General features: G+C 39.4%; 1 protein-coding gene across 1 annotated transcript in view; it reads right to left on the reverse strand.

Moving 5' to 3' along the window:
• Positions 1-6,927: 6,927 nt before the first annotated feature.
• LOC124259439 (histone-lysine N-methyltransferase SETD1A-like) overlaps positions 6,928-15,965 on the reverse strand; it is a 29,276-nt gene continuing 20,238 nt past the window's right edge. Inside the window, 4 exon segments of the mRNA XM_046693581.1 lie at positions 6,928-9,113; positions 10,020-10,277; positions 11,829-11,960; positions 13,423-13,541. Coding sequence (XP_046549537.1) covers positions 8,940-9,113; positions 10,020-10,277; positions 11,829-11,960; positions 13,423-13,541 — 683 coding nt within the window. The 3' untranslated portion in view covers positions 6,928-8,939.

A 15,965-nucleotide genomic window follows, 5' to 3' on the forward strand; every position in this document is an offset into this window, starting at 1 on the left:
ATTAATGCGAGCGCCAGACAGGGACCAACAAGTACCATATTTAACATCTTTTGGTATGATGCGGCCTGGGATCGAACCCAGGACCTTATGCTCTCTGAGCGAAGGCTCTCACCACTACACTACGGAGGCGGTCTGTCAGCCCTACCAACCACCCCTCCCTTTCACATACACATAAAACAGAAGACTTACACAAGAAATATTATGAATTTTATTTAAAAATAATTCGTATGAATACACTGTACTACAGGTCTCTTTGAATGTGGCCCTAAATGAGAAATGTTAATTTACAATGAAGCACTTTGTGAAAACATGAACTGGAGTGAGACCACTCTATACAGGGAGATGTGTACCGATAAATGTGCAAATACATCACTCACTGTACAAGATGTACACAATAACAGTTGAGAAAGGATGAAGTGGAAACATCAGGAGTTGATGAGCCTGAATGAGTGAGTTAGTTAGTCTGCGAGAAAGCGTGAAGGGTGTCATGTTTTGTTTGCCTCTTGTGTTCCAGCACTCAGTGTGAGTGAGCGAGTATTGTTTTACACTGCTTTTAGCAATATTCCAGCAACATCATGGCAGGGGACACCAGAAATGGGCTTCACACATTGTACCCATGTGGGGGGAATTCAGCCCTGGTCTTCGGCGTGACGAGCGAACGCTTTAACCACTAGGCTATCCCAAAGAAAGGATGTAGTGGAAACAGGAGTTAATGTGCCTGAGTGAGTTAGTCTGTGAGTCTGTGAGAAAGAGTGGTGTCATGTTTTGTTTGCCTCTATTGTTCCAGCACTCAGCAATGTCGTGAACCAATGATTGCTATTATGAGCACCACCCACACATCAGCTTTGACGACAGTTAATTCACCTAATCTTGTCTTTTATCACCAACATAGGAAACTAGAGACCATTTCTAACCAGGAATCTAAGTCTTGGCACTATGGGAATTATTGCAGTTTCCAATGCCAGGGCCCAATTACACAAAGAGGTCGTAGAGCTAAGGTGATCGTAACTCCCATACTTTAACACAGACTTACGACAGTCGTAGTGCTATGATCGCTTCGTGAAACGGGCCCCTGGCTTTTCCCATTTAAGTCTGAATTCATATAGAAATACAGCCAAATGTGACAAAAGTAACTGGCACATACCACTTCAGTGAAAATCAGAAAGAATTATATAAGGCCAGGCCAATTTTATTTCTTGCTTTACAGATCCGCCTGTTGTATTTTTTCAAGAATAAGAAAAAATATAAAAATTAATTTTTCCCCCTCAAAATATAAAATCCTAATGTTTTTATGGGCCGAAAATGTAAACTTACAAGAAAATTGTTTTTAGATTGTTTTTTTCCCCCCATATACACTTCAATAATTGCCAAAAGTAAAATATTTTGAGTATTTAGAAGGAATATTACTTTGACTGGTGATTTTATTTTATTTTTATCCCTCCTGCCTTTGGTTTTGTGAGGACAAAAATCTGTAAAACAAGAAATAAAATTGGTCTGGCCTAAAGGCTGAATTTTGGACACAAACAAAATCTAGTGACCCCAAGCTGTGAGTAGGAGTTTTGTTCCTTGCATAAAGTGGGCGTGCTCTGACCATCTCTGATTCTTGGAATGGTGACATAATTCTCACATGCTTCATCAGCCTTAAAACAGATTTGTGCACTGAGAGACAGAGAAGAAAACTATGATGAATACTGTTACCAAAATATGAGCAGCCACAATAGTGAGCGAGTGTTTATTATTACACTGCTTTGGGCAATATTCCAGCAATATCACATCAGGGGACCCCAGAAATGGGTTTCGCATATTGTACCCATGTGGGGAGCTGAACCCGATCTTCAGGATAACGGGCAAACACTTTAAGCACCATTCTACCCCATCGTTCCTCAAGGCGACAATAAATAAATTTGAGTGTGATCTGACAAGTCTCTATGTAATGCAACACTATGCAGTATAAAAGCAACCTAAATGTTGCTTGAAAATATGCTGGACCAGAGAATCCATTAGTGGTGACATGTAATCAACCCAATTACCAGGTCTGACCATCCGCTCCTTTCAGATTCTTACAGAATGACTATCATGAATCCCTGCTGGGGCTTCCGAGCCGAAACATGAAAGTAAGTTTTCTGTGTTTCAGCTGTGATTCACAAATTGTACCCACGTGGGGAATCGAATCCAGGTGTTCAGAATGACAATTGAATGCTTTTACCACTATGCGACTCCACCGCCCATAACTTGGTAACAGACTTTACCAAATTATAAGGGATCCATCCTGTTGGCAAGATGGCCAACAATCTCCAACACTGTAACCGTTTAATCAGCCGTAACAACCTGTGCTGACTATCTGACTATCTTGAATCCCAAAAGGGAGCGAGTGAGTTTAGTTTTACATTGCTTTTAGCAATATTCTGGGGCTGGGGACACCAGAAATGGGCTTCACACATTGTACCCATGAAGTGAATTGTGAGTATGGTTTTATGCCAGTTTTAGCAATATTCCAGCAATAGCACGGTCGTTAACACCAGAATGGGCTTCACACACTGTACCCATGTGGGGAATCGAGCCCGGGTGTTAGGAATGACAATTGAATGCTTTTACCACCAGGCTTCCCCACTTCTCTTTAAGTGAATCAATAATCTCCACCAGACAATCTTTTTAACACAGGCCACAACTGAATGATATGCAATCTGATGAGAGTAATAATTCAGAATAATACAGTGGAATATTTTCTTAAACCGATTTTAATTTCCATGGTGATGAAGCTGTCACATTTGAAATTTTGGGATACTGGTGCCATATCTTGAATTTGTGTGGCATTGGTGTCACAATTTAAATTCTTGGATGCTGATAGCACTGTGATATTTAGAACGTGTGGATGGAGGCATCATGTCAATTCATGTGGTTGGTGTAGTCTCATTTTCATTTCAAGTGGGTGCTGGTCACATAATGTTTTCTCTGTATTTCAATCACTTGGTCATTTGTGTCTGCATGTGAATTAGAAAACCTGAGTTCGAACCCCATGATCCCCTATTGTAATGTAAACAGATTTTGTGAGTGAGTAAGTTTAGTTTTACGCCGCACTCAGCAATGTTCCAGCTATATGGCGGCGGTCTGTATATAATCGAGTCTGGACCAGACAATCCAGTGATCAACAGCATGAGCACCGATCTGCGCAATTGGGAACCGACGACATGTGTCAACCAAGTCAGTGAGCCTGACCACCCGATCCCGTTAATCGCCTCTTACGACAAGCATGGGTTACTGAAGATCAATATTCTAATCTGGACCTTCACAGGTATAGATTTTGTACACACCTCCCTGTCTACAAGCAAAGGTACATGTCCGTCTATAGCACACAGCAACACCACCCTAAGGTCAACACTATGTACATGGGCAATAACTTGAACCTTGTGTACAACAGGAGAATTATACTTAAATGCACAAGTTATCCAAAATTGATGTCCTCTTTGTAAATGCTGTAAATCGTAGATTGGGACATTACGATGGATGAACTGAAAATATTAACATACAGTTCAGGCACAAGTTACAGGTAAAAATAAAATGAACCTGATAAAAGTGAAGAAAAAACCAAAACAGAAAAGAATGTACACTGACCGTTCACATCATTCTGAAAATATTTAAGAAAGACAGCTGTGACAAAAGGAGTTCAAAATCTCTGCGATTCTTTGCATACAAGCTTTTATTTTATATATGAATTATTGGGATGAGAAATGTTGAAATGAAGAAGGGACATTACTCTCAATGAACATATTCTGTACACATCAGACTCTATATACAAAGCTAAAAAATGTGAGCATTTCAACTAGTGTGTGAACCATGCACAATGAAAAATGAGTGACACTTACACTAACAATGGATTAGAGTATAACAAATATGTACATCTGTGCAAAAATATACAGTCATTTACAATTAAATTAAATCCGTATGTAAAACCAATCTTATTCACAATGTTTATTTACAATACAAGAGCACAACCTGCATTGTAAGTGTGGTGGCTGTTTGTCTACTTGTCTAATTCACACAATTTGTACAGCTCATTACAATATGTTGAAAGAAGCATTTATACCGTTGTGATTGCAGCATCCAAAATTGATAACCATGGCAACCTCTTTGAAAATTATTACAAACAAATTCTGAATGAATTTGGATAAATTAATTTGTCTGATACATCAATCAGGTCAAACTAACCAAGCTACAACAAAACCAAACACCAAAACAAACACCCATGTAATTACATGTAAATTTTAAATTTTAAATTTAAATGTTAAATTTAGATTTCCAGTTCAATGTGTCTATCATACAACTTGATTATATCCTGATATATTAACAAAATTTCTAATTAAATATAAATGAAAATCAATGGCTATCAGTTGATCAGCACTGGATTTCAAAGCTGCAGGGATTTATTCAAGATTCCAAACTAAGTGCCCTTGGAAGGCAATTTGGGAAAATAGTATTTCGCACATAGCACAAGTGACTTTAACTAAGCACAGCCTCAGTTTTTACTATGCAATATGACTTGTGAAATTTGAATTCCAATTAGGAATTTTACAGATTTTGCTTCAGACTGGGGTCCATTTTGGCCCTCTGAGCATGTCCCAGTAAATCCCTGAGCGAACAACTGATGATGTCAAATTCATCGCAGATCATTACAAGATGAGGATTCCTTTGGAAAGTACACAAATCAGGGTGCTACACTCAGGACCAAAATCTACAATGGCAGTTGCAATATAAATCGTATACAATGTGCGCTTCCACTGAACACATTTGGTTCAACCATGGTTGAGAGGATGACATACATATTCCGGTTGCCATTGTCATATCATGGATAATACCTGCATCATTTAACACCTGCAGGATTCACATTACCTTTGCATGGTTACCTTTGCATTTGGAATCAAGACAGCATCTGTACATTTTAAATGTTTGATAAATGTTTGATGTTTGATGATAGGACCATGCCATATGATAAAAGAGTAAACTGTGATCAGGCAATAGAGTTTCACATGTCAGATGGGATTTTACGCCTTTTTCTTTAATGCTGCACTCAGCTATATTCCAGCTATATGATGGCAGTATGTTAATAATGAAGTCTGGACCATACAATACAGAGATTTATACCATGGTCATCAATTTACACAGTTGGATACTGACTGACTGACTGAGTTTGGTTTTACGCCGCTTTTAGCAATATTGCAGCAACATCACGGAGGGGACACCCGAAATGGGCTTCACACAATGTACCCATGTGGGGATTCGAACCCGGTCTTCGGCGTGACGAGCCAACGCTTTAACCACTAGGCTACCCTACCGCCCCAGTTGGATACTATTACTATCAACAAAGTCAGCAAGCTTGACAACCCCATGTATGCCTCTTACAACAAGCATGAGTTGCTGAAGACTTTGAAAATTATTTATGTTACATCACAATTTGGTTGTAGACAGATGCCATACCTGTGAAATCCAAGACCAAGGTTATAGCACTGACAAAGGATTATAAACAGGATGATTCAAGCGGATACTGGCATGACAAAGGGAAGTAACTGCACAAGAAAACACAATGCTTCCAACCATAGGGCAAAATGTCTCCCTCAGTAACTACTGTTATTTGTGGCAGTGATCTCAGAAAATATTCTAAAGAAAACTGGTGCAATGAACCTAGAGACAAAAAAAAATCACAACAACTGGAAGAAAATGGCTAATGCACTAATTCCATGCTTTGCCTGTAGCAGACTTTTCTGTTCTACTGAATATGCAAAACCTAAATGAATAATCAGAAAAGAATACACAATTACAAAGTGCATCAATTTTCAGATATACATAAAATGTAACGATGAAGTTACCACTTATACCCCATCAGACCCTAATTATCCCAAAGAACTGTAATCACGTGAAGAGTCGCTAGTGTGTCAGTACATTCCCATGAGCAGACATCAAATGTCGGAAGAGAACGAAACGAGTTTAACCAGCGATTCGGTAATTGCTGAACTGTGTTCTAAGATTGATGAGTGAGTGAGTTTGGTTTTACGCCGCTCTTAGCAATATTCCAGCAACATCACGGCAGGGGACACCAGAAATGGGCTTCACATATTGTACCCATGAGGGGAATCGAACACGGGTCTTCGGCTTGACAAGCCAACGCTTTACCCACTAGGCTACCCCACCGCCCTCTAAGATTGAAGATGTTTTGAAACGCCAGGACCACATAGAGATGCACTGCACCCTGCATCTCATAGCTTTGATAACTACATGTCCAGAACTATATTTATTCAATTCCACATGTTCCACAAAACAGGCATTTTTATGTGGTTCTTATAAAATGTTACTTTTTCTCACTGGATTCTTTAGCATGGTTACAGAAATAAGTTACACACGTATCATACATATAACAATCACCAACAATTTGAGTAGCACTTTTGAAGGATGACAGCAGCTGAAGAAGAGGCAACAACAATGCCAGAGATGTGACTTCATCAGTAACCAATTCACAGCACACCTAGAATTCATTGTTCAGTTTTATAACAATAGTCAAACAAAAATTTGAAACAAAACACCCAATTACTCATATTAATAACACTTGATATCATACACATTTTGAACAATATACAATTACCTTTGAGTTACAAGTGTGTCTATTTTTTATGGTAGTAGTGTGGTTCTGTGTGGTCCTGTGCACAGTGCTCAGGTTACAAATCAGTTGAAGTTAAGCAAGGTTGGGCACGGAGAGTCCTTTGATGGGTGACTGAGTTTGGCACCTTGACTCCTGAGAGTGAGTGAGTTTAGGTTTACGTTGCTTTTAGCAATATTCCAGCAATATCACAGCGGGGGACACCAGAAATGGGCTTCACACATTGTGCCCATGTGGGGAATAAAACCTGGGTCCTAGGTGTGACGAGCAAATGCCTTAACCACTAAGTTATAAGCTACCCCACCGACCTTGACTCCTGAGAGTTTCTAGGACTTCAGTCCTGCCCCACAACAAAGCATATCTGATACACGTGATCTCATGCAAGGCATGTGAGTTTGTTCAAAATTGCTTCTGTTCACCCAGCAGAAAATGGGTACCCGGTGGGAGAAAATCATGTAACTCACAGGCCACTTGGGTTATCCAGGATAATAATAATCAGATTATATTTGTGCGCTCTGAGCAGGATATGAAGCCTGGGAAGGTACATTATAAATACTGGTATTCTACATTATAGTAGTAGAAATTGATATTTTCCATTTATATTTGATATGAGTATCAGTTATCTTTTGGACCTTAACAGATAAGTAAGATTTTGATAAGTGCTCGGTCAAATCCATTTTTCAATTGTAATCTTTCTTTTGCCAGGCAGCTGATTAAGGGGACTAGATTTAATGGTAGACTCTAACAATATGAAAGATTCCCTCAACCAGTATTTTCTTGGTCTGCTAGTTCAAACCTGTTACTGTTAACCCTAGACAAGACTTTTTTGTTTAAAGTGAAATTCATCGGTACGTTTTCACTGCAAACAGACTATACATACCATTCATTTTGTTTGTGCATTTGTTGTTTGTTGTTTAATGCCATACTCAGCACTATCCAAGCTGTGATAGCTGTCAGTACATATTCAAATCTGGACCTGACAATTTAGTGACAGGCATCAGGATCATCAATCAAGGCAATTGGGATATGATGACATGCATGAAACAGTCTCGAAAGCATAACAATCCAATCTCATTAATTACAGATCAAATGCCTATCAGTGGATGAGTTACAAAGACTAAGGAGAAGATAGGAAATGTCATGACAATGAAGGCATGGATGATTGTGTTGAAGGTTGACTAGACTATGCTATGAATATGATTATATAATTACCCTAGCATCTTAGGCAGTACTTGATATCTGTATTGGATTGCAACGATGATATCAAAACTACAAGGTTTAAGTGCTAAAATATGAGAATGGTTAGAATGTTTTTCTTTCACCAAGCTATGAAGAATTCAACATTCCACGCATGATGTTTGAATAAAAAGTTCGTTTCAAATTACTTTCGCCAAGAAAATAAAAATTGAAATTAAGGAGTCCTTGTCATCACTAAAATGTTTAACAAACTGGGTGGGCGATAGAATCAAATCGTACAGAATGAAACTTCCTTAGTTTTGAACATAGTTGCCATGACGTTTAATGTTTCAACCTTGGAACCATCTTACTTTTGAACAAGAGATATTGGTCATGATATACATTCTGTGAATCAACTCTGTATCTGCAATGTGGATGTTTTGGATATAAAGTAATGGAATTGTAAATGAAATGCTTTATGAATTTCAAGTCAAAAGTCTCAAAATGCATTGACGTTTCGAAGTTGCAGGACACCATCACTACAATTGTTGTAGTTACCATGGTTACCAACTGAACACAAGGTCTTGTCATTGGTAGAGCCCCATCACCATGGTAACCATGCCTGTTGATGCACAATCTTGACTGACCGGAGCAGCTTTTGACTTCATGTAATGTTGATGCCATTTGAAATGCTACCCTGACCTTGAACTTTGACCATAAGTTTTGATGCTTCCCGCACAACATTTATAACAGGATTCATGAGAACTTGAGTTCCAATCTTCTTCTTTCACACATACACCATTCCGAGAGAGCTGACTGTATTGTATCTTGTCCATTGGCCAGCTCTGGAGGCCTTCTGTATATCTGACCTTGACCTTGACCTTGCACTACCTGTTGCTCTGTCATCACACACAGAAGGTTGACCCTTGAAGCACAGCTGAGAGACAATCAAAGCACATGGGACACAAGGACCCTTTTAGCACATGGGGCAGGCCAACATGAGAAGCCGTGTTTTCAGTTTTGGTCAAACCCCGGCATATGCCATATCACAGATCAGTCATTTCGATATAAGGTTGTTCCACCTTTTGAACACATCCCAGTATACCAGGCTGTTCCATCAGTTGAGAGTGCCCCTACAGCCAACAGCGCCACAGAGACAGGGAATTTTCTCATCCTCAATGGGAAATTTGTAGTCATATGTGATTTCCTCATTGACGTCAATGTCTCTTTTGGAATAGATAACAATTTTCTTTTGAGTATCTACTGTGATGATCTTTGCATAGCAGTTGGGCTGAAATGAAAACAAAAATAGGTTTATAGTTATTTGGTCTTGATATCATGAAATACAGGTTATTGTAATGCAGCTAGGATGGTTTCAGTTATTCAATAGATTCAACTGAATCTATGAGTGAGTGAGTGAGTGAGTGAGTGAGTGAGTGAGTGAGTGAGTGAGTGAGTGAGTGAGTGAGTGAGTGAGTGAGAGTGAGACTGAGTGAGTGAGAGTTGCATGTATTTTAACATCACGTAACAAGTAATTTCGTGAAATCCACAAGCACATGTATTTTTGAAATCCACAAGCACATCAAAGTGATCACAGTTTATGGATAAAGACACTGAAGAGTAGTTGTGGTGTTGTATCAGTGTAGATCCTATTACTACTACAGACATGTTACCATAACAATACAATATAGAAGCTGTCCTTAAATTCTGTCAACCTACTATCCATCAACTTCTAAGAAATGACTATCAAACATTTTGAAGTTCTGATATCAACGTGGTTTGGTAATTCCATTTAACACTGCACTCTGCAATATTAAAATTATATGACGGTTGCATGGAAATGTCCAGGCAAATCAGGGTAATGTAGCAGTGGTGTAGTGGTTAGCATGCTGGCTTCTCACGCCAAAGGCTCGGGTTCGAATCCCGGTGGAGACACCAATATTTGTGACCTGGGTCTCATACTGTGTTGTGTCCCTGGGCAAGGCACTTCGTCCACATAGCACTCAGTCCACCCAGCTGTTCAAATGGGTCCAGATGTACGGACCTATATGGTCGCGCGAAGCGCTTAGTAGCAGCTTTGAAAGTACAATTCCGTCATGGTAATAATGAAATGCCAGAGAGCAGCATCGAGTGGGATTCTAGGAGCAAAAATTAGCAGCATTATTATTATTATCATGTATATGCGAAAATTACTTACATTGCAGCTGTGATTGATGAATCTAGCAAGGTTGCCGCACTTGGTCGCATCAATGATGGTCTCACCATCAACACGGAACAGGTAGCTGCTGCCAATACCAATGTTCTCATACTGTTTCTCACGTAGGTCAGCCATCGACTGACGAACCACCTGACCCACATATTCGATGACCATTTCATCTGCTGCGATAGGCTCCAGAGCAAACAGTCCCCAGTCGTGAATGGAGCTCTTTGCAAACCTCAGGTGCTTCTTTCCGAACTGGAAGAAATAGTTAAGTGATTAACACCTCATATGAGGGAAAAGGATGGGATACTATGGGACATCTCTGCCTGTTATTACAGTATGTTTGGTGTAAGGAAACTGGGAACAGCAATTTAGTTGCATAATGGATGTCAGTTTGAAGAGGGAAGAAATCCATAAGTGATAAAGTCATTAAAGATTAATCTGACTTCTGTACTAAAATTTATTGCAAACATGATTCCAGTATTAAAATTTATTGCAAACATGATTCCAGTATTGCAATACATATTGCATCATACTGAACACGAACTGACGGCTATAGCGAACTGTTTTAGAAGTCCCCAATAAACCTCTGTATATTATCGTATGAAAAAGTCGTGAATAACAAATTCTCTATAACGAACTTAATGGCTATAGCGAACTGATTTGCAATCCCCGGGAGTCCCAGTTAATACTAATTAACGGTGTGAATAACGAACTGAGCGAACTCAATCAGTGTCACTAGCAATTAGCGGTGCTCACTTTGAAATCAGTGTATAGCGAACTGATTTGCAGTCCCCAGACATCTCAGTGAACATTAATTAACGGTGTGAATAACGAACTAAGCAAACTCAATCGGTGTCAATTAGCGGTGCTCACTTTGAAATCTGACCTATAAGTTGAATGTCAATTGTGGGATGCAACACTTGCCGCTTATGCAAATAATCCAGGCGAGTGGCAAAGTATCACTGCTAAATGATCACACAGTTAAAGTTCATCAGTCAACCCTGACCTCGTCAGTGATTGGTTAACTTCTCAGCTGCCTGGTTACCTCAAAAACATGACATGACATGAACAGTGATGAAACAGACCAGGTCCCTCCTTCGTTTGCTAATGCCAATATAGCGCTTCAAACATTGAAGAACTTTCTAGTTTCGCAGAAGACAACTGATATGTCTTCATTTGATTCACTTGCCGACTGGATGAGGCTGTAGCACGTGTGCAGTCGACCATGCGTGGACAAAGTAAGATCACAGATTTTGTAGTGAAACGAATGTAACTGCTGTATGAATGAATGAATGAACTGAGTAGGAATGTATCGTACTGAACAGTATGTCTTTATTGTTCTTTCCATGGAATTTCATGAATAGGGAACTACGGATATAACGAATTAATTTCCCTTGGAGTTCGTTATACAGGTATTTTACTGTACATAAATCATAGCATATAAAACCTGTCGTCCAAGGACAGACAAATGACCAAAGTATCACAGATACAAGCCAACATTGCACCCATGTGGGGATTCGAACTCGGATCTTCGGTGCGACAAGCCAACACTTCAACCCCAAGGCTACCCACCCGCCCCCCTTGAAGTGAAAGACTCTAAAGCATAAAATCTGCATCTACAATTGTCTGAAACTCATTCAGGTTTCTTTTTAGTTACAGGTTCATTCTGCACTTGGGAAACATGAAATGGGTTCCAGCAAGATTAGAACTTTACTGTCTTACTCAACTGAAACTTCAATAAAATACAACATGCACAACAACATGTACTACTCAACAAAAGCTAAGGACAATTTGAGTACAAACCTTAAGTTGGTTAAATTTAAACAGGTCAGACATTCCCATCTGGTCGGAGAAATCAGAGAGAGCTGTTTGTAACCTTCTGTTTTCACTCCGAGCTTCACGGGAAGACACCATGTTCTTCTTAGCCTGTTCAGCCTGCATTCAAATGGGTAAGAGCCAGCTTGTGAGAGGTAATAATAATAGAGGTTGTAAGATCACATTCAATATTACGGCATTTACCAGTATATAGAGAGAGACTAGGTGACCCCAGTACCTGGTACTAGTTTAAAATTGAGAGGGAAGTCTGTTGAATTCAGATAAATAAACAGATTGGATCAAGGGAACCTTTCAGAATATTGACAGTGTATGGATACTTTCTTGATCATGTTGATACTTGTCTTTAGTTTTGCCAATCCCAAATTTGACAAAAATGTCACATTTGGCTTTGAGAAATAAATACCACTCCAGATAAATATTAGTTCTCATGAAAATGATAAAAACTTGAATATATTTCTCATTGAAACACATTGTGTCATGACACCATACCATCATCAATTGTGTCATGTCTGTTTCACCAGTAAGAGCTCATGTAAAGATGGCTTACTTAGGAAATGATGTTCATCTTTCACAATGTTGATAAACACAATGTATTTTCACATTTCACATTACCAGGACCATTCATTTGGAACTGACAGTATCTCCTAAATAGCACCACCAAGGTTTTGCTTACCATATTCAGCAATATCGCAGCTATGATGGTGGCCTATAAAGAAGTTAGCCTGGACCAAACAATCCAGTGATTGATAATGTGAAGAACAATTCATATGTTCAGGGTAGAGTTGTATGTCATCAACCTAGTCTGACACCGATCCCTTAATTCTCATCTAAGGGACCATTCATAATTTATGGCTACAGGGGGCGATGATGACTTTTATGGAGAAGCATTAACAATGCAAATGCACCCTATAAAATTTATGCACAAAGTGACACCCCACCCCCAACCCGCACATCATGTACAAAATCAATGATTCGCCCTTCCCACAATTTTAAGCATATTTTTTTATATTCATATGTACAAAATATCTGACCCCTATAGTACATGTGTACAAAATTAATGACACCCCCTACCTCCCTAGAACAAAATGGGTGATCCCCACTTTACATCATCACCCCCGCTTTACATCATCACCCCCGCTTTACATCATCATCGACCCCACTTTACATCATCACCCCCGCTTTACATCATCATCACCCCTGCTTTACATCATCACCCCCACTTTACATCATCAACCCCCGCTTTACATCATCACCCCCGCTTTACATCATCACCCCTGCTTTACATCATCATCACCCCCGCTTTACATCATCATCACCCCCGCTTTACATCATCACCCCCGCTTTACATCATCACCCCCGCTTTACATCATCACCCCTGCTTTACATCATCATCACCCCCGCTTTACATCATCATCACCCCCACCCCCAAACCCTGGCGATAAATTATGAATGGTCCCTAACGACCAACATTGAGTGCTAGGGACCAGTTCATAGGGAAAAATACCCCGTGGTATCTCCATGGCGGTCCCCTTGTAATAGTGTGTCTGTGACCATTACTCACCAGTGTCTGGTTGATGTTCTCTGCTACCTTCTGCTGCATCTTGGCATTAGGACCATGCAACAGATACTGAGCCTTCTCCTCCATCGACAGCTTATAGTAACCATCTGTCCTTGCACAGCCTGGATACATGAAACAGATAGATATTAAGACATGTGAAGTTCCAAGCATTATACCAAGGACTAGTGCAAAGTTGAAAGTGTAAAACATCAGGACTTCATACAAAGGCACACATCACTGTAATGACATAGATGACAGTGAAACCCCAGTGAGTAAGTGAGTTAAGTTTTACGCCGCAATCAGCTATATTCCAGCTATATGGCGGCGGTCTGTAAATAATCGAGTCTGGACCAGACAATCCAGTGATCAACAGCATGAGCATCGATCTGCGCAATTGGGAACCAATGACATGTGCCAAACAAGCCAGCGAGCCTGACCACCCGATTCTGTTAAACGTCCCTTATGACAAGCATGGGTTGCTGAAAACCAATGCTAACCTGGATCTTCACGGATGGTGAAACCCCAGCAGTACCAGTGTTTCCGTTATCTATTGTATACCATATTTTGACAGGTACAAAGTTAGAATGTCAGGTAATAACAAAGGCTGTCGGTCATCGTATCCGGCAAATTTTAAAATCAGTTTTCTAATTACCTCTGTCAATTTTATTTCTCCTCGAAAAAGATTACGTTTCCACAATGACAACGAGGTGTCAAATAAAAAATAGCAGTCTTGGAAAAAAACTGGCTAAAAATAGCAGCACTGACACATTGCAATACCCTCTACATTTCTGATTGGTTGTTAGGGTGTAAGGTCTCGCGTACAACAAAAAAGCGTGATCACTTGAGCGGTAAAATTTACAAATGACTGGTATTTGAGTCCGGCTGTAGAAAATGCCAACGGCACACATTATTTCATACCAAGACACATCAATGTCAGCATAACATCTAACGTGAAACCCAAATACTCCATGTAACAAACCGCATTCATGTTAGGACTTTGTTGACAGAGAAACTGTATCACTTCAAACAGTGAAGCATTGATTAGAGCTTCAAAAAGGAGATACAAGTGTTCCACTAACGTTCGGGAAAGGAAGGAGACAAGCAATAATACATGAGTCAGGATAAGGAAAAATTACACTTTTTTAGAGAAAATAACTAAAAATAGCATATCGTGATACGCATCGTATCATTCTAAGATATCGCGATACGTATCGTATTGTGAAATTTCTGTATCGTCACACCTCTAGCATTGATGTTAGAGCTTAGCCTTGTATTGGCAAATAAATTGAATTGCCATGTTCTGAGATACAAGTATTGTACTGCGATACATATTGCGATATGTATGGTCGCCAGTGAGTGACTGTACACCCTATTTTCTACATACTAGAACCCTGAAACCACATGTTATGGTTCTGATAATATCAGTTTTAAACAGGCTGGATAGTTAGGGATTTTTTCTCTTTTACACAATTTATAGCATGAAAAGTATGGTTTTGTCAATTAATTATAAAGGGAAACATTAGGTGTAGGAAGGTATGTGAAGATTTTAATTTAAACCATAAGAGAGTGCAGATTTTACTTAAACCATAGAGATTATGGCAATATTTGTCACAATTTGTTTTGATTTTGGAGTTTATCAGAAACTAGTTGTTTGCTGTACACTGATGACTGAGAAACCAGTACATGTCTTAGAGGTGATGAATACGAACATTCCCAAACCACTGCATGCATGAAACATACGTCATAATATCAAGCAAGGGCTATTGTTTTTGCAGTTGATCAGCAGAATATTCAAGAATGCGTCAATACATATTAAACATAGCTGCCTCATAAAGTAGGGTTGTTACAACTGTCTGTTTGAAACATATTTGGTAACAGACCCTCTGGTCCACTGAGTGAGTGAGTTTAGTTTTATGCCCCACTCAGCAATATTCCAGCTATATAGCGGCGGTCTGTAAACAATCGAGTCTGGACCAGACAATCTAGTGATCAACAACATGAGCATGTTCTACGCAATTGGTATACAATGACATGTGTCAACCAAGTCAGCCAGCCTGACCATCCGATCCCATTAGTTGCCTCTTAACCACTGACCGCATATTCCCGAGTCAAAAAACAGACATGACACCAGTGCAGTTTGTACAACTTCGAAAGTCTTCCTATTCATAACTATTCACGGTTATATCTTGAATTGACCTTGGCAAGCAAATAGGGGAAATCTATCAATGTGTTTCAAATTGGTCCCTCACAAAAACTATTTGTTTAAAAGAAGCCAAAACATGTTATACATTTTTTAACTCTGAATTCAATGGAAAATTGGGAAAGTTAGCATTAAAGACTCTTCTTTACTATTGGACCCACCATGGAAATACCAGTTACCTCTGTAACAGTGTATGAAATTGATAACATTTCTTCCAACAATATTAATTCTTTCAACACCAGTCAACCAGAGGCTTTTACTGCCATGACACTGAGTTCCCAGAGACTCTGAGGTCATAGATGGAGCCTATGTTTATCAAGGAAAATATCAGCTTGTAAAACATTAT

The sequence above is a fragment of the Haliotis rubra genome, unplaced genomic scaffold, assembly GCF_003918875.1.
Source record: "Haliotis rubra isolate DU_JTF1 unplaced genomic scaffold, ASM391887v1 Scf720, whole genome shotgun sequence".
In the NCBI taxonomy this organism is placed as follows: domain Eukaryota; kingdom Metazoa; phylum Mollusca; class Gastropoda; order Lepetellida; family Haliotidae; genus Haliotis; species Haliotis rubra.